This window comes from Acanthopagrus latus, chromosome 9, assembly GCF_904848185.1.
Source record: "Acanthopagrus latus isolate v.2019 chromosome 9, fAcaLat1.1, whole genome shotgun sequence".
NCBI classification, from domain to species: Eukaryota; Metazoa; Chordata; class Actinopteri; order Spariformes; family Sparidae; genus Acanthopagrus; species Acanthopagrus latus.
Genome location: NC_051047.1, coordinates 26,580,787 through 26,607,050, shown reverse-complemented (window position 1 = coordinate 26,607,050; position 26,264 = coordinate 26,580,787). Strand labels below are relative to the sequence as shown.

Genomic DNA, 26,264 nt, shown 5'->3' with positions numbered 1-26,264 from the left:
TGGAATGAGTCACACGACGTCCTTTGTCATCAGATAATTGTATCATCTCGTGTCTCCATCGCTGATGATTCTGTTGTAGTTGATTCATGATTCATTCTCCCGGCAGGCTGGACTACAGCGGACCCTCCAGAGAGTTTTTCTTCCTCGTCTCCAGAGAGCTCTTCAACCCGTACTACGGCCTGTTTGAATATTCAGCCAATGACACGTACACCGTCCAGATCAGCCCCATGTCGGCCTTCGTAGACAACCACCATGAATGGTAAGTCTATAGTCTGCTTACCGTCTGTTTTCTGGAAGCGTTCATGTCGTCTGCTCCCGTGCTGATCCCAGAATAGAAGTCTTTTGCGGGGTGCTGTGTGGAAATCTGGATCGGCCATTTGTCAGTCGTGCCTCATTGACATCGTTTTGTTGGACGGATGCACGGTTGGATGATGGATGATCAGACTGATGAAAAGCAGGCCAGACAAGACAATCACAGTATCAGAGGCTGGATGAAGAAGATAGAACATGAAGTCTTCAGGGTTTCATTTTGTCATGCTGGATAAACATGGCGGCACTTATCAGACTGAAGAATGTCAAGTCAATATTTATGTTCTCTCTCATGTTGAACCCTGTTCAGACCGGGTATGAACATGAGTCTCGAGTGACCTCTTGTAATCATAAATCACTTCCCCACTCTATATGCAAATGAATATATAAATCACTGGGACAGAAACAATGTTTTTGAGAAATGTATTGTTTTCGAATTTACAAGGAGGTTGTAAACAGTGTTTCACAAAGTTTCTAAAGCTTCACCTGACTTAACAACTCACTAAATTGCACGATTTCTAAAGGGAGTCTGGGGATATTGTGGTTACTAGTTCAATGATTGGATTGGTTGAAGCAGACAGTGTGTTGACAAACATCTGCCTTCTTCTTCTTCTTCTTCTTCTTCTCCTTCTCCTTCTCCTTCTTCTTCTTCTTCTTCTTCTTCTTCTTCTTCTCTTTCTTCTTCTTCTTCTTCTCCTCCTTCTTCTTCTTCTTCTTCTTCTTCTCCTCCTTCTTCTTCTCCTCCTTCTTCTTCTTCTTCTTCTTCTTCTCTGTGGTCCCATGACCTTCTGAGTGATCCGATCTCAAACTGGTCCTCAGTGCGTCTTGGAGCTGTTCACACCTGTACGCTTGTGATCGGATCGCTCAGGAGGGATGTTGGCACCGGGTCTGAGCAGAGCCTCAGAGTGTTTCTCCAGACTGTCAGAACAGAGAATCATGTTTAAAGTGTGAGCTGGGTGTGAAGCTCCTCGTCTTCCCTGTTGGTTCAGACTCCAGCTCCGCTCTGACTCAGTTTATTGTTCTCACTGTGAATCCTGGGAGGATTGTGTTTATTGTCTCAGACAGTGTCACCATCTGGTGCTTCCTCAGTTGGAAACTGATCTGCAAATTTCACTTAAGCCTCTTAAATGCGACATGAAGCGCGACAACGTGTAGCCACGGGCCGAGAAACGTCCACAATGTTTATGTGTCTGCAGGAAGAAGATTTAAAATCTGTCAACAACTTACAGAGTAAATCTCGCTCCATCTGGTGCTCACAGCACTTGATGTCAAAAGTTATTTAAGGGAGCTAATAAATCCAGTTCTGATGCTGAAGTGTGTGCTCACCTGTACTTCCTGTGTCCAGGTTTCGTTTCAGTGGGCGTATCCTGGGCCTGGCTCTGGTCCATCAGTACCTGCTGGATGCCTTCTTCACCCGACCTTTCTACAAGGGGCTTCTTCGCATGTAAGTCCCTCCGCCTTCCTTCCTCTTACTTCCCGCTCCAAAACCAGCACTTCCAGTCAGACCCCCCTCCCTAACCTCCAACAGACTGCTGAGAATACGAGTGCTTCAGTCAGATCCTCTCAGCCGGCAGCTGGCTGGGTTTCCCATCAGTCGGAGCAGCGTCCTTATTAATAGCTTTGTCCAAACAAGCTCAAACTCTGCCAAATGTCTGCGCTAAGGCCAGATGTTTATGTGATATTAAGAGCGCCTAACCTTCCCAGCAACAGGGAGCTTTATTTGGCTGCAACATTATTGTGCAGACAATTTGTCAAACAAATAGAAATGTATTCTAAATTGTAATAACAAGCACGTCAGATATTTCATGAAGGCTGACAGCAAAACGAAGCACGCAAAAAAGAAAAGATGTTATTTCAGGTCATCCGAGTGACTGAACATCCAGACTTTTCATGATGCAGATTCACTGAAATATAAAGAAATATAAGCTAAGATACAGTGAAAAACAGACAACATGTCATCTTCTTAGCCTCCCTATACAGTAAACGGATACCTCAAGAAACAAAAAAGAAGTGTTTAAATTTAGTAGAATAAGCTTCTGTAGTTTTACAATATCAGCACATAAATTGACATAATTGACACTCTCCCGTTGCTTCACACCTGTGGGGAAAAAAGGGAAAAATTTGATTTTTGAAACCTTTTTTTCTGTAAATGATGTACTTAACTTTCTGACAGTATTTGCTGTAGGAGCTGGAGCATGGTTAGTTTGATCAACATGCTAATCTAAAAATATGAATATATTGCATGCTGAGTGAAACATGTTGTGACAGTGGAGCTCCCTTGAAATTTGGTTTTTCATAAACATTTTAAGCGCTTGAAAATCCCGTCTTCACTAAAAGGTCTGTCATGCATGAGGCCAGAATAAAAAAACAAAACAGCAGTACTGGTCAAAGATGTCATATTGACATTTAAGCTTGGTTCATTGATTCACAACCTCACAATGTGCTTTCAGGAAGAACATGTTGACTTTATTTATTACCTGTGTGAATCCGAAACAATCTCAGGGGGTTTTATCTGATACATAATGAATTTAAGCAAACATACGGTCTTGTCTCTTTCTGTGTTCCAGTTTATTACCTTTAGCTTTCTTTATGGAAAGCTATCTCACACTGGCAATTAACCTTTGACCTCCGTCCTTATAAGCAGCCGTGGTTTATGAGTAGGGCGACCTGTCGATACCTGGTTGACCCCTCTGCCTGCTCCCTGCAGCCCCTGTGACCTGAGCGACCTCGAGTTCCTGGACGAGGAGTTCCACCAGAGTCTGCAGTGGATGAAGGACAACGACATCGAGGACATGCTGGACCTCACCTTCACCGTCAACGAGGAGGTCTTTGGACAGGTGTGTGTGACTGCAGCCTGGTTTAAATTTGTGATGCAGCTTGTTTAAATTAGCAACTGCAACCTGGTTGATTTTGCGACTTCAGTCTGGTTAAATGAGTGACTGCAGCCTGGTTAAATTTTGACTGCAGCCTGATAAAATTTATGATGCAGCCTGTTTAAATTAGCAAATGCAACCTGGTTAATTTTGCAAATTTAGCCTGGTTAAATGTGTGACTCCAGCCTGGTTAAATATACGATTGCAGCCTATTTAATTTTGTGACTTTAGCTGGATTGTATTTGTGATGCAGCCTGTTTAATTTTGTGACTGCAGCCTGGTTAAATGTGTAATGCAGCCTCTTTAAATGTTTGATGCAGCCTGCTTACATTTGTGAAGCAGCCTGTTCAAATTAGTGACTGCAGCCTGATTACATTTGTGACTGCACGCTGTTTAAATGTGTGATGCAGCCTGGTTACATTTGTAATGCAGCCTGTTTAAATGTGTGATGCAGCCTGGTTACATTTGTAATGCAGCCTGTTTAAATGTGTGATGCAGCCTGGTTAAATGTGTGATGCAGCCTGGTTGAATGTGTGATGCAGCTGGTTGAATGTGTGATGCAGCCTGGTTAAATGTGTGATGTAGCCTGGTTAAATGTGTGATACAGCCTGGTTAAATGTGTGATGCAGCCTGGTTAAATGTGTGATGCAGCCTGGTTAAATGTGTGATGCAGCTGGTTGAATGTGTGATGCAGCCTGGTTGAATGTGTGATGCAGCCTGGTTAAATGTGTGATGCAGCCTGGTTAAATGTGTGATGCAGCCTGGTTAAATGTGTGATGCAGCTGGTTGAATGTGTGATGCAGCCTGGTTAAATGTGTGATGCAGCCTGGTTAAATGTGTGATGCAGCTGGTTGAATGTGTGATGCAGCCTGGTTAAATGTGTGATGCAGCCTGGTTAAATGTGTGATGCAGCCTGGTTGAATGTGTGATGCAGCCTGGTTAAATGTGTGATGCAGCCTGGTTAAATGTGTGATGCAGCCTGGTTAGATATGGGACTTTACACTCAGATGTAAGTTTTCCTTGCCTGCGTGTGATCCTGCAGATCACCGAGCGAGAGCTGAAGCCGGGCGGGGCTGGTATCCCCGTGTCGGAGAAGAACAAGAAGGAATACATCGAGCGGATGGTGAAGTGGCGTATAGAGCGAGGAGTGGCCCAGCAGACGGAGAGCCTGGTCCGAGGCTTCTACGAGGTACAGCGCTGAACGTCGGCGTATCAATGAGTCACTCTTGAAAGGGCAATAAGTAAGATTTTCTTAAGAGCACAAACTGGCTGAAACACGCTGTGATCAGTGACGCAGTGTGGTTGCGTCACTGCATCAGGTGCTGAGATGTTCCTGTTTTTATAACTGAAGACCCCACGAGCCTCCTTCCACCCACACCCCCTCTGACATCTGGCATTTTCAGCTTTGAGGAAAAAGGCTGAAAAAAACAAAAAAAAGTTGTGATGAAGCCGAAGAGGAAATGACAAAGCAGCATTTTAGTGAGCGCCATCATGACTCATCGCTGTTCATCAGACATCTGGGTTCGATCTTTGCTCTTTCTGCTCCTGCGAGCCGGCCTGTCGTGATGATTATCGACTCATCGTCAGCGTTCCGTCATAACGGACAAGATGTGATCAGGACTGTGTAATCAGAATACAAACAATAAGATGTCTGCAAATTATCTGTTAACTTATGAAAGGTGCGTCTGACGTTCAGGGTTCCTGAGACAAGACGCAGGAAGAATTTACTCCTTTTTATTCACATAAAAAAATGGAAGATGCAGATTTTGAGTGGCCTAAAAAGCCTCAACAACAAAACTTACATGAAAGCAATTAGTCGTTATAGAGTCAGACTGATATTCAATTCTTGACGTCAATGCCTGTACCGATATTAGGAATATATCGAATATATAAATGGTTATCAAACACTTGTGATAAACATTTGGATGATTTACAGGTTAACAATAAACTTTATTTTCTTTTTACTATACACACATATGGATAAATCCACATTTTGGCAATTTGCACATGTTGTACTTTAACAGAGTTCTCCTAGAGCTTTAATTTATTCAGGATATTTAATTATTTTTCCAATTCCAGTACCTGAATATTAGTATTTATGCTCTTTGAAAGGATGTAGCACTATTACACTATTATATTATTATGTCAGTGGCATGAAATGATTGTAGAATGTTAATAATATTGTTTATCGCTGTTATTTGTTTGGATAGTATGTCGTCAAAATCAGTTGTCAGATAGTTTCTTTCGTGTCATCCTCTCTGTGATCTCATTTCCTGTCATCACTAAGCTGTCCTATCAAAATAAAGCCATAAAAGGCCAAAACAAACAAAACAAAGAGATTACATAAAACACAGGAAATTCCAAATAAAACACAAGAATTTAAGAAACAAACAGGAAGAGGCATGACATGAAATGACAAAATAAAACACAAAAGCATTATAAAACAATACGTATTTCCTGCTTGACTCCAGTTAATCAGCGGTATGTTCAGTATTTATTTTCACAGTGTGTGTTTGGCTTTTGTGCGCTGGTCAGTCCGGGACGCGTTCCTGCCGAGCGAGCCTGCAGAGGTCTGTTCAACGTCTGAGTAACGACAGATAAACATGTTTGTATTCATCTGAAATATTTATACGGGCGAGAACTCTTTCCAGTTTATAACCGAAAGAAGATGAATGTTGACATCGGCCCTCCCTGCTGTGGACGCTCAGCGTGACAGAGTGAAGCAGCAGTGGACTGTAATCTGGACCTCGCCGCTCAGATTCTGCTTTATTTTTTTCACACCTGGTACAAAAAACACCAACACCTTGTTTAACTCTGACACCTGGCAGGACGACAGACTGTGTGTTGATGAGCATTTACAGGCCAAACCCAACATTTACAGTCAACAAACTGACGGAGGCTTTTCCCACAATAATGTTTGTCCTCAGGATCAGCAGATGTATTCAACCTCATTCTGGCCGCTTTGATAACTTTGTTAGTGGGATAATAAACCCGTTCATTAGACAGTCAGGAGTCCAACACATTACTTCCTCAGTGTTTCCTGTGATAATGAGATGGATCACAAGTTATTTACGTCATTATCAAAGAATAATTAATGTTCTTTGTTTGTTGAGAAACAAGCTCTGCCTCGACAAGTCTGACCGAAGGCGTCAGGAGCAGAGGAGGGAATTTACGAGAATCGAGCCGACGACCTACTTAGCCAGAATTAAAACGAGGTGTTTTGTTTTATAACGTGTTAAAAGTGCATCGCTTTAACTCATCGACGGTCAGACGTCTGGAATGTAAATGTCCAGCCTCGTTATTATAAAACTGTGGCCCTCCAAATAAAGTATCCGATCCAGTAACTCCCTCCATCGGTGATGGACGATCAACAGCGTACCATTCTGTATGTGATGCCGTGTGTTAAATCTGTTTGTGTGTGTTTCCCAGGTGGTGGACGTGCGGCTGGTGTCCGTGTTCGATGCCAGGGAGCTGGAGCTGGTGATTGCAGGCACTGCAGAGATCGACCTGGCAGACTGGAGGAACAACACCGAGTACAGAGGAGGTACGTGAAGCTGCAGGGAGGCAATGAGGCAACGGAGCGGAGATGAAAAGCGTTCACGGCACGCTGACGGCAACGTGAGGAAACTGGCAAAGTCAAAATGGAAAACACAGCTGACGTATTCATCCGCAAGCTGCGTGTGTGCATCCGTTAACTCTCGGAGGGATTTCCAAGATTTTTATTCCTCAACCAGTCTGAGGATTAAAACCCAGAAATCTGCCCGACTTCTCGGGAGATGTATGAATTTGAATGACGAATGTAAGATAGTCAATTTCACACTGGCTCATTCAGCTTCATCCCGCAAGATCCTCTGACTGAACGTGGTGGGTCCGCCACAGCTCAACAGCGAGGATTCAGAAGTAAAAGTCACATTAATGTTCTGAATCGCGGATGTTGATGATCAGCCGGAATGTCGTGAAGATGATTTCTACAGCTCTCATGTTCCTGGGAGAGAAACTTTGCCATAAAAGATTCATGAAGTTTGGTTCAGTAATGAAGTTTTTAAAGGTCTTCTGAGAATGTGACCAAACACTGCAGCCTCTGGACAGAATCGGTGAAGTTAAATTTGTCTTTGCTTGTCCAGATGTTCTCGATGGGCAGATGATCATTTCGGATCATTTTCCTGCGGCACCAGAGACCCGATCTTGGCAGTAGGTTTGGTGTTGGGTCCAAACAACTTTTGTTTCATCTGACCACAGAGTTTCCCTCCAGAAGTTTTTCTCTTTGTCCGTGTGATCAGCACCAAACTTCAGTCGAGCTTCCAGGAGCTGAAAATGCTCACATTGTCAGAAGACCCATAAGAAAGTCATCACTGAACCAAACTTCATGTACGTTTGTGGATGTAAACTTTAGACCACAACTGTGTACAACACAGACTTACCACAAGCTCTGAGACTGTGAATCGATGGTATTTTGCTGGTTAAGTTTCACAAGATATCAATACATTTTGGACAAACGTTTGTTTTTCACGGCGTTACGGAGAAGAACAGCAACATCCACGATCCTAAAGTGTGACAGTGGCGATTGGTGCCAAAGCAGAAAGGCTGTCTGACAACATAAAGTGCCAAAAATCTTCAAAATACAGCTTAAACTTGAACATATATATATATTTTAGAAGGCTAAAATGCCTCTCGCTGTCAGCTGACGGGCAGCTAACACACTGATGAGAGATAAGTACCTCATACAGACCCCGACTATCACTTAAAAGAGAAAGGCACTAAAACAGAGCATTCACAGGAGGAACAGACTCTGTTTTGCACATTAAAACGTGTAAAGAAACCAAAAATACAAATATGAACCTGATATGGGGCCTTTAAAACGAGTGCAGCCACAGAGGATCTGTTCCCACGCTGATCATAAATGAGCTCCCAACTTTCTAATCAGTGTTCTTGTTAACACACAAACACACACACACAAAAATGTCAGCAATAACAAGTCAAACAGCGTGAGATATTTGGCTGCTGAGGAACAGATGGAGCGCCTCTGAAAAAGCTTCCAGTTCACATTGAAACTGTGACGGAGACGTGATGTTCCAACACAACCGCGGCGGCCAGAGAGCTGCGTCTCTGCTGGACGGATTTCAACGCTTGCAACACGGAGTCCAAACTGCAGAGTCTGAAGTTTGTTCCTGTCAAATTCAAACTTAGACGCTTGAATTCTTAAAGATAAAACCGGTTGATTCAAGTCTAGTTTCTGTCAATACATCTAAAACGCTCTTCCTGTACTGTAAATAATAAATCTTCAGTCCGAGAAATCATTTCATTATCAGAAATGTGCTGTATAATGAGCCCTCGAGAACTTTGGGAAGTTGTTTCTATTAAATCTTATTAATACACGTTGCGTTCAGTGGCAGCATGCAGGCTCCGGCGTCCAAACCATTTACAAGACATCCCATTAAAAGGCTCTTTAAAGCGTTCTGGCCAGTGCAGTTGAAGAGCAGCCAGCAGCAGCAGGGAGACAAGAGAGAGAACTCAAAGTGACGTTTGGGCCGTGACTCAGTGTGAAGCTCTTTTAATAGAGGAATCGACAGAACGGCTGCAGACATTAAACATTAAACAGCAGCAGCTCATTCAAAAAAAAAAAAAACCCATCACAGAGAAGGAGGAAGAGGAGGAGGAGGAGGAGGAGGAGGGGCGACACAGTTATTCACCTGACTCATGCACCATCATCCTGTGTCATCTTCCCCGCAGGTTACCATGACAACCACATAGTGATCCGCTGGTTCTGGGCGGCTGTGGAGAGGTTCAACAATGAGCAGAGACTCCGGCTGCTGCAGGTACGGAGGAGGAGGAGGAGGAGGAGGAGCAGGAGGAGCAGGAGGAGGAGGAGGAGCAGGAGGAGGAGGAGGAGGCACGTGGGGGACCGCATGTACGCGGGGCCGCCCTCGTGTGGAGGCTCCGGGGAACAGCAGCGACTGCAGCAGGACTTTATACTTCAGTCTGTTGTGTCTCTAGATTGAAGAGCTCAGATTCAAGGTTTCTGTTTTGTGTTGAAGTTAGAAAACTCTCAGGTAAAAGTTGATCTTCGACACTTGATTGGAGGAGAGCTCACCCAGTTCATTTTAATTAAGTTTCCATTTCATTTATTGCATATTGTTGTGTATTATTTTTTTTACGTTTGTGGTTTACTTACATTTTACAAACTTTACATTTATTATTTAAGGTATTAAAACAACATGTTTGTAGTTTCTGAACCTTTCATGTTACAGTAGTTAACTTGTTTACAGTACAGTTGTTTATTTTGTTCACCAGTAGGTGATAATCATAATGCTTGTGTTGGATGTACAATGGACAGACGATGGACAACATGTAGTTAATACTGACAGTACTGAGACGGGTGGTGATTCTGCTTAAAGCTTTGTTTTAGTCAGTTTTAGACGAGTTAGGAATCCCATTATTATTATTTGACTGGTTGGGAATGAGACTTAAAAATCAACTTTTCTACAAATAGCACCTTTCAGGTGAGACACTACAGATAAGCGGAAAGACGACATGTTGTTGAAGTCATACAGACCAAAACATCAAACATGACCGATGCTTTAAAACATTTAGTTTCACCTGTATTCTCTCTTTACATCAACATCTTCTTCTTCTTCTTCTTCTTCTTCTTCTTCTTCTTCTTCTTCTTCTTCTTCTTCTCTCTCCAGTTCGTGACAGGCACTTCCAGTATTCCCTACGAGGGGTTCGCCTCTCTACGTGGCAGTAATGGACCCCGCAGGTTCTGCGTGGAGAAGTGGGGGAAAATCACCTCCTTACCCAGGTAAGATGTCGCCTTCAGGGACTGTAGGGAATTATTATTTTTTAAAACAAGATATAATAAGATGATCCTTTAACAGCAGCAGAGGGGAGAGCAAAAATAGTGAGCGTCAGTTAAAAACAGTTATGATAAATAATAAGTAGAAAGAGCAGTAAGAAGAATATAAATGGGAAAAAAAAACTGGAGCTAAAATGTCTTTCAAGACTGAATAAACAAACTGGAGAGGTGGCAGGGTCCGCCATATATAAACAAAGTGAAACAGAATGAAACTGTCATTGTCATTTTCATTAATTCAGTCATGAAAACAAAGAGAGTTGGTTCATTTAGTTTGTTTCTCTTCTGATTATAATTATACTAAAACTACAGACTGCTCCTTTAAGACATCACGTCTGACAGGTGAGTTCGGCTGATGATGTCTCTCTCTGTGTGTCTCTGCAGGGCTCACACTTGCTTTAATCGCCTGGACCTCCCTCCTTACCCGTCCTTCTCCATGCTGTACGAGAAGCTGGTGACCGCCGTCGAGGAAACGAGCACGTTCGGTTTGGAGTAACCTCGGAAGAGAGAGAAGCATCCGGAGATCCACCTTTCTTCACTTCGGAGAGACGTGGAAAACAAAACTTATATCCTCAAAAGGCAACTAACCCCCCTCGTGGAAAACTCTGCTGTTTTTTTTGTTTTGTTTTTTTCCTAACCGGCTTTTCGTCACTCAGCACGCAGGCTTGGCTCTGATCCTCCGCCTCTCTCTCTCTTTCTCTCTCTGTCTCGTCAAAGCGAACACCTTCTGGAGGAGAGGCGGAGGATCGGAGGACGGTTTGAAGAGCTGTACAGTTTCTTGTTTTCATGGTTGTTCATCGAGCCACATGTGTGCTTTATCTCTTCAGTTAATGGCCTTGTTTACTGGATTTCTAGCACCTCCTCCTCCTCCTCCTCTTCCTCCTCCAACCTGCACCTCAGAGACAGCTGCTCTTGAACCACGACGCTCCCTCCTCCCTCTCTGGACCTCTAAACTGTGTCCTTTCTGCACTGGGGCTGCAACGTTATGAACTATAGTACACACACACACACACACACACACACACACACACACATGAATCACCTTTGCACAGAACACACACAGACATGAGACATTTTGTTTTTATCGACGCTGCAGATCAGTGTTTCCCCTCAGACTTTTTTTTTTTATCAGCGCTGAACGATGAGACATTTTAGACTTAAAGCTGGATGTTGGCTGGTCCTCCTTACCTGTACGAGAGCTGGGGAAACACTCGTGTGCACCAACACACATCAAACACACACAAATAGCGTAAAAAAAAAAACTAAAAAAAAAACAAGACTGAAATGTAGACGTACTTTGAAAAGCGAGCCACACTTGGTTGGTGACGGTTGTGGACAGTGTGCTGGTCGGGATACTGCGACATCAGAGCGATTACTCGACCACGACAGGCTCAGACGACGTGCACGACGCTCTGCTGTGCACTTTCTTACAGTTCAACACATGCACTCGCTCCAGAATACAGGAACATCGACAGGCTCACTTCAGTCGAACAGAAGTGCACAGCCCCCTTCAAACTGTTCCACACATACATCACCAGTAATAGATGCATTTTCTCACACAGACAGACGCTCATAAATATGACACACGACGTCCTTCTCACTGATGTAATCGCCTCCCACCCTCTTAGAGTGATGAATGTACCAAATAAGTGACTGAATGTATGAAGCTCGAGCAACTCGGCCGAAGAGGAAACGGAAAGCGGATGGAAAGGAGGGGAAGTCAAGACGTGACGCGGTTGCTCGAGGAGCGAGAGCGACGTGATGGAGAAGACTCGAGCCCCCTGCGGTGTCGTCCGGGTGCAGCGGTGGGATCGTTTTTAGTGCCTCTTGGGTTTTCCTGACCATGAAGTGAAGTTTCATGAGGGAAGCTGATTTAATTTCCCCAGATCAATGTCCCACAAATCAAAGATGGTGGAAGTTAAGGAGCTGCGGTTTAAAGGAACAGTTCATCCAAATGTGAAGATTCACGGACGGTCAGGTGACATTTGGTGGTCCACGAAACATTTCTGGAGCTTTGCGGAAAAACTGTGTCACGGCATTCGCCTAAACAAATGAATTAGATGAGGAATTGTTTTAAAACGTAGAGTGCATACCTCCACCAAGGCCAGACAGTTCCCTTTTATACTCACTCACAGATACCAGCAACTAGATACGCCTGATTTCTGCATCATTCTCTCAGAAATTAACTTAAATATTGACACCTTACAGTATCTCACAGTGTTACAGGAGGTGAGAAGAAGTAAGTGGATCTGTCCCTTTATCTGGATCCACAGTAAAAGTTAATGATGTTTATTCCGGGCTGAGACATCCTCCATCCAAGCTTCAAGGAAATCTGTTTCATAGTTTTTGTGTAATCCTGTTGACAAACCGACCGACCGACTTCCAGGGGTGAAATCATCAAAACATAAAATGGCTCCATGCAGCTCGTCCAGCTTAATCAAAGTTTCAGGACGTTTAGGTGCTAAGCTAAGTCTGACCAACCAGACAGTTCTGTTTCTGTTTTAAAACAAGTCCCCAGCTATTTCTGTGGATAAGGAGAACTAATGGAGCGCCGCTCAAAACCGGCTGTTCGGCCCAGATGATGTGAGGATGTGAGCGGTTTACAGATCTGCTCTTAATCCAGACTCATCGGGATGCCACAGTGTTTGAACACACATGTCAACAGTAAACATTCAGCTGGCAAACGACTGTTGACAGAAACGTCAAATCTCCCCTCTAGTTTTCACTGAAGTGTAGAGAGAGTGTGTTGAGTGCGTCTCATCCAGACTCATTTAATATTCTGCTTTTGTTTTGTTTTTTTCACACTTCTTACTAAAGCAAGTGAGATCACGTCTCACGCTACCGTCACAGATGGTGCAGACACGTTATCTGTAGTGTGTGATGCCAACACTTCCTAATCTTGTCGTGTGTGCATGTTTAAAATCTGTGGAAAAAACCCAATTTCAAAAAGTTAGGATTTCCATAGAGCATAGAAGTCCATAGAGCCATGAAGCTGAAGCCACGTCCCATCTGCTGTTCCCTCTTTATGTATGCACGTGCGTCCAAAGTGCACCAAATTCAACATTTCCTTTGGCTCTTGGCAACAACCCTGCCAAGTGTGAAGTAGATCGGATAAACGTTTCTGCAGATGTGTGAAGAACAGACAGACAGAGGTTCCTTCTTCCTTTACAGCTCGATGTTGAGATGCTGTTTTGCTGCGAAGCTCCAGAAATGTTTTGTGGACTACGAAACGTCGGACTCATGTGACGAGACGACGAGTGAACTTTCAAATTTTTTGGGGTGAACTTCTCTTTTAAATTTCCCAAAACTAGATATCACCACAAGGGGGCAGTGAGGTGTGCTGAAAGCAAAGAAGCTGTGATTGTCTCCTTTTCTGAATGACCTGAGGAGGTGTGATGATGATGATGATGATGATGATGATGATCAGGAAGCAGCACCGGCCTGGAGGGCTGTCTTGATATCGTACTTTAGAACTTTTTGGCGTACACGTCCATGCAGGACAATAGTTTTGTCTTGAAAGCATGTGATTAAAAAACATTAACTCGTTAAGTGCACGACCCAAAAACCCTGAGGACCCTGATCACACACACACACACACACACACACAAACACACAGACATACTCGTTTTCTATGGGGTGCATGCAAGATTACACCTACTGTACAGAGTCCTGTTGGAGCTAGACCACAGGGGCTGGAATAGAGCGAGAGAGCCCCACATGTGATCGAGATGTGGAGGCAGACTTCCGTATCCCAGCCCCCTCCCTCCCAGTCCAATACTGCATGCGGGATCTTCCCGGTCAGCTCTGTGAGCCGTGCCGGGGGCGGAGACCCCTAGATGGCGTTGTGTTATAGCTCGATATTGCATGCTGAAATAGTGCAACACACTGTCCTTACTAGCTTTTTTTGCATGAGGATATCGCTATCCATTGAGAAAAAAAGGGGTGAGGGAGCTGGTTAAGTTGTGTCACTTGAGGCATGCGGCCTTATGCTTACCTGGCACTGTCATACCTTGAGTGTGAGGCTCATGGGAACAGGGTGTAGGGGAATAGGTGCTCTAGCCACTTAGTTTTAGCTCTGGGAATGGACACGGTGTGAATGCAGTAGTTTGTTTTCTCTATGACAGTGTAACGGCGAGTATCTCGGCAGCATGTTTCAAAAAAAACAAAACAAAAAAAACAAACAAACGTTGTTACTTTCACATGTGCGTGTCTGCCTATCTTAGTAATAGGTCGGTGGTTATGGTTCATTGCTCATGAGTCAGTGGTGAATCAATAGGGCTGTTTTGATTTTGTGAAACGTGAGAGCACATGTACGTGTACCATGTGTGAGGTCCTGTTTGTCTCTTTGTATATAAATGTATACGTATGTCTGTCCTGTTGTGTGTATAAATATATATTTTGCACCGAATGTACCAAAGGTTTGGGGCTTGCAAAGTCAACCATTAGGCCTGCTCTCTCTATTTCAGTCTAACAAAACACATCTCACTCCAGAACATCACCTCACGTTTGCTTGACGGGCAGATTTTCGTGGCATGGGCAACAACAACAACAACAACAACAACAACAACAACAACAACAACAACGCTTCACGTTAGGGTAAACTCTCACTCGGTCAGTTTTTCATATATCGAGGCTTTTCTGCTGCAGATCACTGGTAAGATTGATTACTCGCTTCACATCCAGATGAAGACAGTCACACCTCTCGTCTTTCCTCCTACATTTTCTGACAGGACCCGGCTCCGGTTTTCAGAATTCCACTCTATGCAAAGCTCCTGTATGTGTGTCTCCATTTCACCCCGATGATTGTAATAAAAGAGAACAAATGGAAAATTTGAGATTAATGACACATGAGCCTTTTTTTTTTATCTTCTGTGCCAGCCGTATGAGTTAATATCAAAATGCATCATCTTTATAGTTTATTATAAATCACAGCTCATTAAGACACATTGTTAACACTTTCCAGGCAAATGTCAAAAAATTGAAAGAAAATATGAAAAAAAGGTCTCTGAAGTAAAAACATTAAAGACAATATGGGAAAATATACTTGAAATAATCAAATTATAAATCTATCCCTAATAAATTACCTGTAAAAGTTTTACTGAGGCTTCCAGCTCCGTAAAGATGATAAAAAATGTACCCGAGTACATCAGACTGATTAATGTAGAAGCTCATACTAAAACATACTAAACTATGATTACAACATACTAAGTGACATCAAAGAATATGAGAAACAATGTCAAGATAGGAAGGATAAAAAAATAATCATTTATCTCATAATTTTGACTTTTAATCTAATTTTTTCTGATAATTACCAATTTTGTTTTATATTTTTAAGTATCTGTCCCATAGTGATGATTTTTAAAAAAAAAAAATAATTATGTCTATATCACATAATTTTGAATTTCTATTCTTAAATTTAATATTTTTCTGTCATAATTATATATTTTTTCCCATAATCATGACTTTGATGTCATACTTTCCACTTTGTTTAATCAGGTAATCATTTTTATCTCATAATATATACTTTCTATCTACAAAACCATTCCTTTTTTTGAGAACTTTGACTTTCTCCCTAATACTTTTGGCCCTATATGTCATTATTATGACTTTTATCTCATAGTTTTGACTTTATATTTAATACGTATTCCCTTTTTTTCTCTTCAACTATATAGATCTCCATTTTCTCTCAACAAAATCACAATAACATAAAGAAAAACAATTTAAACTTGACACATGTTACTCCAGATGTGGGGAGCTGTGTGTGGTTATAGGTTATATTTATAGACCAGCTGATGGAAGTCTTCCCTCCTCTGTTGTCGGTGTGAACAGCCTCCTGCAGGTGTCTTCCTGCTGTCACACAGAGCCTGCAGGTGACTCACCTGAACAAACTTCACTCTCCCTTCAAACAGCTCCCTCCTCGCTTTATTCAAACACAGCCGCAGCGCGCATGCGCGGGGCAGTGACGTGTCGAGAAAGTGTCAAACAGAGGATGTAAAGATGATCGAAAACTCTCCGGATCGACCTATTAGGATATCTGACGCTCACTCGTCTGGATAAGTTAACCCGCTGGCGTCTCCTGTAGGTTTAGATTTTAATCACTCGCCGCTTCTCTTCTGCTGCGTTGAGGAAAGTCGGTTTAATTCACTTTTTTGAAGCCGCGACATTGACCGTTGGGCTAACTTTGTTAGCGGCGGTTGAGCTAGCCGGAGTCCGTGCGGAGCGTTAGCATGGGCAGCCGGCGGAGCTAACACCTAACATGTAACTGTAGTGCAGCCGCTGCTGTTAACGTTAGCTAGACTCGTAGCGTTAGTGTGGTCGTCCGTCTCTCGGTTCGTCAGCGTTCAGCGCGGTCGGTGATCCAGCTGGCAGCGGGACTGGAAGCCTGAAGGAGAAGGAGGACCATGTCTCGGAGACGGCTGGACAGTCGCAGCGGTCTGTCCGCGGGGCTGCTCAGCGAAATCCAGACCCCGATCAGCACGGAGCCCGTGGAGAGTGTGTACGAAATCACCGGGGAGCTCGGCAGGTGAGTGAAACGTAACTTACCCCTGATAAACTCTGAGAGAAGTTCACACAGTCTCCTCTCTGTCTGCCTCAAAAGTTCAGTTAAAGACTCGTTTCACTGAGATTTCTGTGGAAAGTGTCTGCTTTGTTGATAAGAAACCAAACTGGCATTAACAGGATGAACTGCATTACAAACATGTCTCCTATTTTAGATCATAACCACACTATAAACCATTGCATAAACATGGAAACTGCTGACTGACAGTGCAGGAAAAGTTTAATAATGCAGCCTGACTGTGTGTCAGACATTTCCATGTGTTATCACAGTCAGCTCCGTGTTATCAGGGCGCTGGATTTGCACCAGCAACCAGCCAAGTGGAAACAAAGGTGATATTTGAATATTCAGCAGGTATTTGGGTGATTCTGCACCCTGTAGTGAACTTTAAACTCATATTCTGTATAAATGTATGATACGTTTACCAGCCCACATTGTCACTACAGGTTTAGACAACATTAGACATGACTAATTTTTTTACAACTGTACATAATTATTGGAACATGCTAGTATTCACAGATACTTACGGGTGTCTGTGTATGTTGTCAGACAGTGTTGGGCAGGTCACTTTCAAAATGCAATATATTGTGTAATAAACTTTAAAAACCTTTCAGGAAACCACAGCGTTTCGTTGTTCACACAGTTGTCGGGTTGTGTTGCTGCTTTCATGTCATTTTGCAAAGTTTTAAATGACTTCTTGAATCTTTTTTTTTTAATAAATAATTGATGAGTGATAGAGCTGTTCATCAAGTTATATCTGTCATAAGTAGTTTAAGATAAATATGTACAGAGTGATAAAACAACACGTGCTGTGGAGGCTGTTTTGCATGGGTATTGCTCTTCCTGGTTCCTCAGTTTGCCTACAAAGTTTGATTAATTGTCAGCTATTAAAACAATCATTGACTAAAAAAGCCCAATTCTCTGACTTCAGCTTCTTAATGTGAATATTTTAGTTTCTTTACTGTCATATTTGAGTTATGGACAAAACAAGATATTGCTGGACGTCATTTTTCACAATTTTCTGTAATTTTATAGATCATGTAGCCAATCGATCAATCGAGGATTTTATCATTGTTTGGATCACGATTTAATGCATGTGATACTTGTGCCAGAACCACAAAGTACAGTGTGATGTTTACCAAAGTGTGACTTGCGATTCAGACATCATCTGATGAGAAGAAAAACACAGAAACCACATATCACATTATCACAAACATTTGAAGGGAACCTGACGGCAAAGACACGTCCTTTATCTAACCAGTTCTGATAGAGCTGAAACGCTCATTTGATTAACTTTTAAACTAATCTACAACTATTTTCATTACTGATTAATCGGTTTTGAGTAGTTTTCTCAAGAAAACAAGTCAAAATGGTCTGAACTCCTCAAACGTGAATATTTTGCTTTTTGACAGTAAGTAGTTTTTACAGTTTGACTTTGAGTTATTTTAAGCGTTAGGAAACACCTGAATTTCACGACGTCTTGACATTTTACAGACCAACAGCAACTAATTGATTAATAGAGAGAAAACTAGACAATGATGATAATCATGATTACAGTCCTGTTGTATAAAGATGATACTCATGCCGGTACTGTAACAATTAGAAGGTAGATTAGTTAAGATGTTTACGCAAGTTTAAGCATCACTACATGAGGGGAAAAATGCAATAACCACATATCACATGGACCACAGAAACACTTTGTAATCTAACCAGTTTATATGAAATATAACCTCAAGTTTGTTTTGTCTGTAATGTTCACTTGGAGCGCACACAGTCAAATAATTCAATACACTAACGTTAACTTAGCGTGTGGACTCTGGACCGTAAGCTTCAGCCACTGTTCACACACGAGCCTCGCCGTGCCAGGAGACCTGACTTCATCGCGCTACAGTAGACCTTTGTCGTGTGTTTGGCAGTGTGTGTGTGTTTGTTTGTGTGTGTGGTGTGTGTGTGGGGGCACCATGGCAACAGCTGATGGTGGATGGTCATATCCTAAGAACTCTGAGGTGTGTTTGAAGTGATGTGTCATGCGGCGGGCGCTGTGTAATTTGGATGTCAAAACAGGAAGAATGAAACGGGTACATGTGGAAACCAGGCTGTAGAAAGAAGAAATGGCACAAGCCGCTTCTGTTTCGCGTATTTCAGTGTGATTTGACAAAAAAAAGGGAAGTAAACATGTGCAGTAATTTCAAGAAGATGATAATGTAAGTTGTTGTTCTAGTGAACAACTTTTTCCTTTGAAGGAATTCATATTAATGAGGTCAATAAAAATGACCTTTAGCAGTGGAACATTACGTGTCATCATGTCGCCCAGTTTCTCACATCAAACTGCAACTATCAGTTAGATTTGGAATCGATTAATCAGTTTCATATGGACTTGGTTAAACATTAATCCGTATTTTCTTTATTACCATCAAATTAAATGAGTGCATGTTATGAGAAGAGTCAAAGGAAGTTCTAGTTTTCCTTTCACAGATTTATCGGTATCTGCATAATTATTATCCAACATAAGGCAATATTAGATGATAACGCAGTAGAAGATGCTTGAGATGATTTATAATCATTAAACTCTGTTTTAAGTTTAATGTTTCAGTGCACTGACTTAATTTCAGACAATAAAATTTATTCTTTAACTCTGAAATATTCAACCTCAGTTACGTGTCTGTGTCACGAGTGTTTGATAACCACATTAGAAGGATCACTGCACAAAAATGTCTGTATATCTACAGACCAAAATTATTCACAAAACACACAATAACAATTTGGATATGTCACAGAACAACAGTCAGTTGAAATACTGAAACATCCCAGTATCACTAACTCACTCTGACTGTGTATATCTCAAAGATATTATGACCCATAAACTCAAGTGTCTGTCAGACTTTATTGTTTACAGCAGATCCGCTCTAATAAATGGACTGTATGTTTCCTGCTCAGCTCCAAATGTCCGACAGAGTTGGTGACACGCTTGTTAGCATAGCATCCAGGAAGCTAATGAGTCAGAGAGTGTTGGTGTCGACTCCACCGCAGCTAATGGAAGGTAAATACTGGACGTGAGAAACAGCTCAAAATAAATGCTGGTGTTTCCACTGGCCTGTTAGGTGAAGCTGTTGTCATAACAACCTGATACCTGTTGGTTTGTGGTGGACGTGTCTCGGGTCGCCAAAAGTAGATCACTGTTGGTTAATAAAGGGGCAGTAGAGCGATTTAATACATGAAGACGAGTGAAGTCTTCATGAGGAGTGTTATTCAGCCTGTAACAGCAGCAGCTGTACGACAGCTGTCCTCTGTGGCGCTGAACCAGGTTTGTCAAGAGGAAATAACCCAGATGATGTGCTGGAAGACCACACGTTTTATTTTTATATCATGAGACACGACCCTTCTCAAGTTAGAAAGGTGCAGACGTTTACTGATTAAGGAAGAAAGAAGAATAACTACAGTTTTGTAGCACTGCAACTAGTGATTATTTTCCTTGTCAGTTTATCTGAAGGTTAATTTTCACCAGTAATTAACTCATCATTTAGTCAAAAAAACGTCCTAAATCTTAATCACAATTTCCCAGAGTTCAAAGTGACGTTGCCCCTCTTTGTAAAGCCAATAGTCAAAAACACAAACACTCTTTATTTACGGACATTTATGAGGCTGGAACCAACAACTGTTTGACATTTTTGGTTTAAATAGTCTCTGTTTAATTTCCCTTCAGTTCACTAATCGATGAGAGACCAGTCACTGCAGCTCTTCTGAGTTGCATTATTGGAATTCAATGATCTCGTTTCCTGATCGACATCTGCTCCTTTGATTATGACCTAGTTTTGTGTCTCTGCAAATCTCATAAGTTAACTGAAGTGCAGAACTAAACTACTGGACTGCTCCTTTTAATAAATGTATAATTAAAGTCAAGAATAAAGAAAAATGTCTGCCACATGTCAACATACTGTGCTGGGGAATGAACATTTACTGATTAAACAGCTGCCCGGCAGATACCACAGGAAGACTCTGACATTTGAAAAAGCAGAAGTCTCTCCAGACTTCCTCAGTATCAGCCTCCACCGTCACATCAAGCAGCTCACACATTTTGTTTAGCAGATGCACAAAAATAAGACTGTAAAAGTGATGGGTGGTGCTGCAGCGGTAGGATTAGTTTAGCTCGATTGTTCTATTCTTTAAGAGAAGTCCTTTTGGGACCGTAACCTTCACAGTCATTGCTCTACGGTTATTTTTGGATTATTTTCTTCTGTGGCCTTCGTTGTCAGGCCCTGTGGAGAAGTGTTTCCATGAATTGCATAAAATATCGGCTGGATGCCAAAAAGTTGATGTTTTATTTTAGTGAGGGCAGCGTCGGTCCAGTTCTGACAACAATTTGAGAGTCAATTTGTGATGTTTCTTGGTCACGTATTGCTTTTTTTGTCATGTCAAGTTGTACATCAGTGACTCCCACCTTCTGTGAGGTGAAAGTAGTCAAGTAGTCTGGTGGACTGGAAGAGAGCACAGATGGATATAACAGCTTCAGTTCCCTCATAAAACATTCTGTCTGCACAGAGAGTTATCAGAGTTACTCGTCCAAAGTCACCTTTGTCACATTGTTTTTATAATTTGGTGGTTTTTGTCATAAAACGCAGGGCGGTGACAGCAAAAAACATGTAACTGGCCCGTCACTTTCAGGAGCTGTGGCGTGGCGTCTTTATTTGTATGGCGCCAATTCACAAAGAAAGTCATGTCATGACATTATCTAAAGTGAACAGGTCCAAACCTTACGCTTTGATTTAATTATTTACACAGACAACATTTTTCCCACGAGCAAGCACTTGGCAACAGTGGCGAGAAAAAACTCAGGACAAAAAAATTATATTGACGTGTAAAAACATTAAGTTGAGGATATGCTTGAATTTATATATATATATAATTTATTGTGTTTTATTTTGAAAGCGTTGTGGAAACATGTTGACACATTTTGTGGTTCTAGTTAACACAATAACACACTTAAGATGTAGTGGATATTTAACAAGATTTCTCCCAGCATGCCTCTGCTCATCTCCCATGACTCTAATGTGACGAACCAGTTAAGATATGATTAACATGTGATTTTCCATCCTCATGCTTTTATTGTGATAGGGGGAAGTTTGCTGTGGTCAAGCGCTGCGTGGAGAAGGCCACGGGGAAAGTGTTTGCAGCCAAGTTCCTGCGGAAGAGGAGGCGAGGTCGTGACTGCCGGGCCGATGTCACTCACGAGATGGCCGTCCTGGAGATGGCCCGCAACAACGCCCGAGTGGTCAACCTGCACGCCGCGTACGAGACCGATCACGACATCGTCTTAGTGCTGGAATAGTGAGTTCACAGCAGCGGCAGTTACATGTTCTTTCACCTTTTTAGAATCAGTTTATAATACATTATGTAACCGGGCTAATGCCACTTATGCTGACTAATTTATTCTTCCACAAACAAGCAAAAACATGCTCACGGCCGGCAGTTTGATCCTGTGAGTTCCTGCTAAAGGGCAAAGTCCTGTTTGTCTAATCTTCAGGAGCCGCCACACTCACTGCTTTTTATGTAATCCTCATTCGTCCCAACAGGTTTACCAGGACCTGGTTCAGAACTAAAAGTCTCATGTTTGTTGAATTACAGTTTTATCTGAAGCTGCAGATCAAGATGACCTGAATAAATATCTTCTCAGGCATCACGATGCCCTGATGTCTTTACCTTTTGTGTTGCATCAGTTTCGATTCAAACGAACTGTCCTTCCTCATCTGAAAGACCTTTTTATCTTGTCTCATCAAAACAGAAGTAGATGTGAGACTTAGATGGAAGTATGAGCAAAAAGACTGGCTATTCTCAATGTCTGTCACCAGATCCGAATCCAATTTATCTGAGTAGGATAGTTAATAAACAAAAAACGTATTTATTTTTTCATGGTGGACTGCTGAGATGGATTGAGGAGTCTCACCGCCTGAGGAAGGAAGCTGCCCTGTAGTCTGGTGTTACAGCACTAACACAGAATGTATTCTGTTTGATCCCTGTTATGTTTTGTCCAAAGAGGCCGCGAGAATCAACAAAGACATCGAAATAGGCAGAACATACACCTGTGGTGTGTCACGTCCACTGTGGTGGTAGATTGTAGGAAAATGTCATTAAATTCTGAATAAAAGTATTTTCTAACCATTTAGTTGCAAAAAAAAAGTTGCGGTAGATTTTGGTCCACTGGAGTGAACAGTGTGCATGAAAGGGTTAAAGTGGCTTGCTATGATTTTCTAACCACACCTTTTAATACTTTGTTGGTGGAGACACTTAAGTCCTTTCCTGAAAGCAAAGACAGCAGGAACACCTCACTCTGTTGACCTAAGACAGCCTGCACGATTCAGTAAGAGCTCAGAGAAACAACACAAAGTTGACTAACCTGAAATGCCATAAAATCAGGTGAACTTTGTACTCTGGCCACAGTTTGAGGGCTTTGTGACGACTTTGGCAGCCGTTCTTACCTACAGTACTAACCAGTGAGTAATCAGGAAGCTGGTTTGAGGTTGATTTCTTGCTCAATAACACTTCGCCGTAACACGCAGGATCAAACCAGCGACCTTCTGACTTCAGGGTTGGCCACTAAAACCACCAGGAAACCCAGCAGTTCATGAACACATCATGTTTCTGTTTCTCTCGTTGAAAGTGCCTGATATTTTACCTTCACTGTGTGTGTGTTTTTGTGTATTTACAGCATGTTTGTGTGTTTTATCTTTGCACAGCGCGGCAGGTGGAGAGATATTCGACCACTGTGTGTCTGACGAGCTGCTGCCAGAGGCCCAGATCACTCGTCTGATCAGGCAAACGCTGGAGGGAGTCCACTACCTCCATCAGAGCAACCTGGTGCACTTAGACCTGAAGGTCTGCACACACACACACACACACTAACACACACACACACTAACACAGGAAATCACAAGTGTAGCCGGAGCCGAGGGAGTCTATTTTTACATGTCCACTCGCTGCACCACCACAAACTCACCCCTTAAGTGCTCGGCTGTGAATTCCCTTTTTTGTGCTCTAGAAAACCCCAATTTCCTTTTTTTTTTTTTTTGTTTCCGCGACACAGTTGAGCTCAGAGCTCAGGATTTAAGGTGGCAACAGAAACCTCCACTCAGGGCAAACAGAGGAAGCTCTACTGAAAGGTGTCATATAGGTGATTTTTACACCACTCCTGCAACTTTCAACCACTCCTTGAAAAATTAAAAAAATTCCACCTCCTCCCCTCACTGGGGCTTTTCCATACACTTGTACTGAGTCGGCTCAGTTTGACTCAGAGCAGCTGGGATTTCCTGTAACCATAAAAGTTCCTCATTATGTAGATATTGTAAAGCCTTTATTATGAAGCAGCAACACCAGGAAATGTTTGGTTTTTACCAGCAGTACGTCAACACACTTTCACCCCTCTGTCTCGCATGGCGTGGTTTCAACATGGCAAAGTTCAGCTGGTAATGAAAAATCAAATCAGTGTCGGTGGAGAAGCCCTGCAGGTCTCCCTCTGGAGCCTCTCCACAAAAACACACAAACACACTGTTGATGTCATATTTGCATAAACAAAATCAGATTGCAAACGTGGCATACACACACACACACACACACACACTGATACAGTCGGTGGTTGAGTTCATGTTTACTATGTGTTTGCATAGATACAACGTAGATTTTAAAACCTGAACTTATCGGTGATCATATCAGTAGCAGTCATGAGACGCAGGTGATTACTGGTTATCAGTGTGTCAGCTGCAATCGATGTTGTGCATCTCCAGTTATATCCACCAGCTCTGGCTCTAACTCCAGCTCGTAAAGTGAATGTTTTGTTATCTGACGTCAAGATATTTGCAGTAACTCCAGTGTAACTCCAGTGTAAACTCTGGCTGTGAGCGTAACATGACCAGTTGTGGCTGTTTGTGCTAATCGACATTAGAACCTGTGCAAACAGAACAAAACAAGCACACACTCAGCTGTACTGTACGTTCTCCTCTTCTGTAAGATGATGCAATAACTCAATAATGCCGGTGTTTAATGTTTTTACAGCATCATGTGGTCGATACATTTCCAGCACTTGAACAAATAATCCTGTTAAGAGTACTTAGAGAAAGTTAAACACCTCTCGCCGGCAGGACAAAACATGATTAAGTGTTCAAAGAGATTTAATGTTGAGCACAAGTTCAAAGTACGTCTCATATTTCCAGAACTCCTGCTTTCGACATGATGCTCACCCTGTTTCCTCTTTGTTTCTCAGCCGCAGAATATCCTCCTGACCAGCCTGTCTCCTCCAGGAGACATTAAGATCGTAGACTTTGGTCTGGCACGCAGGCTGGGCGCGGTCGGAGAGCTCAGAGAGATTCTTGGCACACCTGAATACGTTGGTAAGGTGATGTTCACGAAACACGCTCTGATTACTCAAACACACGAGGCAGGATATCACCCGCAGTAAAACCACATCAAAGTTAAGAGTGAACCCTATCTGGTGTTGTGCTGATAGAAATCTTCTTGTAGGTCTCAGAGAGAAACTTACAAATGATCAGCAGTTAATTATCAGTTGTTTAAAAAGCAGCTGCTGTCAGACAGAGAGCTCTGCCTGATCCTCTGTCAGCTTAATCTGCTCAGTTTGTACTTAATGAAACAGAGAAGCGGATGGAAACAACAAAAAGTCATTACTTAAGATCAGAATAAGAGCAAAACAACATGATGAGGTATGAGACAACACAGGAAGTTGCGCAAAGACATTCTTGTGATATTGAATGAAACCTGACTTCTTCTTTCATCTCTTCTTTTCAGCTCCAGAGATCTTAAATTATGAGCCAATCACAACAGCGACTGACTTATGGTGAGCTCATTTTCAAGTCTTCATTGTGGAGATTTAAAGAAAAATAAAGATGCTGGTGGCATATTTTCAGGAAAGCAATCATTTATTAGATCGGTCGGGGCTCGAGAAGAAGCTTGTTCTGGCTGTGATCGTCTATCCTGAGATTCATCCAACAGAAACTTTGATAACAGAGACAGAAAAGTCAGTTTGTAGGAGCAGACGGTCGTCATGCCCTCTGTTACCATAGTGTTAGCAGCTGTCAGTCAAAACCATCGTGCAGCATGTTTTCTCTCGGTGCACAGTCAGCGTTTGCCTGCCTGTCTGTGGACCCGGGCCCATCTGATTCTGACCGTCAGACGATCTTTACGGGGGATTTTCATCTCATTCTCATTTTTACTCTTAAACCAAATGATTTGTAAATGAAACCGAAGCCGATCCATTTCAGTGTGTGAAGCCACAAACCACAAACAAACGCTGCCACGCTAATAACTGTTTACAGTCTGGGTAATTACTGTAATGATCACCTTTGTTCTCAGTGAAATGATGAAAGCAGGACTTGTGTTTCTCTTGGATTATTAACCCAGTGAGTCCTCGTGAGTCCGTCTCCTTCATCCGTGTGTGTGTGTGTGTGTGTGTGTGTTCCTCAGGAGTGTGGGTGTGATCGCCTACATGCTGGTGACGGGCGAGTCTCCATTCGCCGGAGACGACAAGCAGGAGACGTTTCTGAACGTGTCCCAGGTCAACGTGGACTACAGCAGGGAGGCCTTCTCCAGAGTGTCAGAGCTGGCTGTGGACTTCATCCGCAAGCTGCTGGTCAAAGCTCCAGAGTGAGTAGAGCCGGAGTCTCAACAGTCACGT

The 26,264-nt window shown here is 42.5% G+C and overlaps 2 protein-coding genes across 6 annotated transcripts in view; both read left to right on the top strand.

The window, feature by feature from the left end:
- The window catches only part of hecw2a (HECT, C2 and WW domain containing E3 ubiquitin protein ligase 2a), a 40,452-nt gene extending 25,574 nt beyond the window's left edge, over window positions 1–14,878 (top strand). For all 5 annotated transcript variants that reach the window (XM_037110459.1, XM_037110455.1, XM_037110458.1 and 2 more), the window contains exons 23-30: window positions 107–259; window positions 1,655–1,753; window positions 3,017–3,146; window positions 4,225–4,371; window positions 6,612–6,726; window positions 8,913–8,998; window positions 9,869–9,981; window positions 10,417–14,878. In XM_037110459.1, coding sequence (XP_036966354.1) covers window positions 107–259; window positions 1,655–1,753; window positions 3,017–3,146; window positions 4,225–4,371; window positions 6,612–6,726; window positions 8,913–8,998; window positions 9,869–9,981; window positions 10,417–10,528 — 955 coding nt within the window. In that variant the 3' untranslated portion in view covers window positions 10,529–14,878. The remainder of the gene's footprint in view (window positions 1–106; window positions 260–1,654; window positions 1,754–3,016; window positions 3,147–4,224; window positions 4,372–6,611; window positions 6,727–8,912; window positions 8,999–9,868; window positions 9,982–10,416) is intronic.
- Window positions 14,879–15,966: 1,088 nt separating this feature from the next.
- Window positions 15,967–26,264, top strand: part of stk17b (serine/threonine kinase 17b (apoptosis-inducing)) — a 13,703-nt gene continuing 3,405 nt past the window's right edge. The window contains exons 1-6 of the mRNA XM_037110470.1: window positions 15,967–16,555; window positions 21,701–21,913; window positions 23,320–23,458; window positions 24,840–24,966; window positions 25,379–25,427; window positions 26,054–26,233. Coding sequence (XP_036966365.1) covers window positions 16,434–16,555; window positions 21,701–21,913; window positions 23,320–23,458; window positions 24,840–24,966; window positions 25,379–25,427; window positions 26,054–26,233 — 830 coding nt within the window. The 5' untranslated portion in view covers window positions 15,967–16,433. The remainder of the gene's footprint in view (window positions 16,556–21,700; window positions 21,914–23,319; window positions 23,459–24,839; window positions 24,967–25,378; window positions 25,428–26,053; window positions 26,234–26,264) is intronic.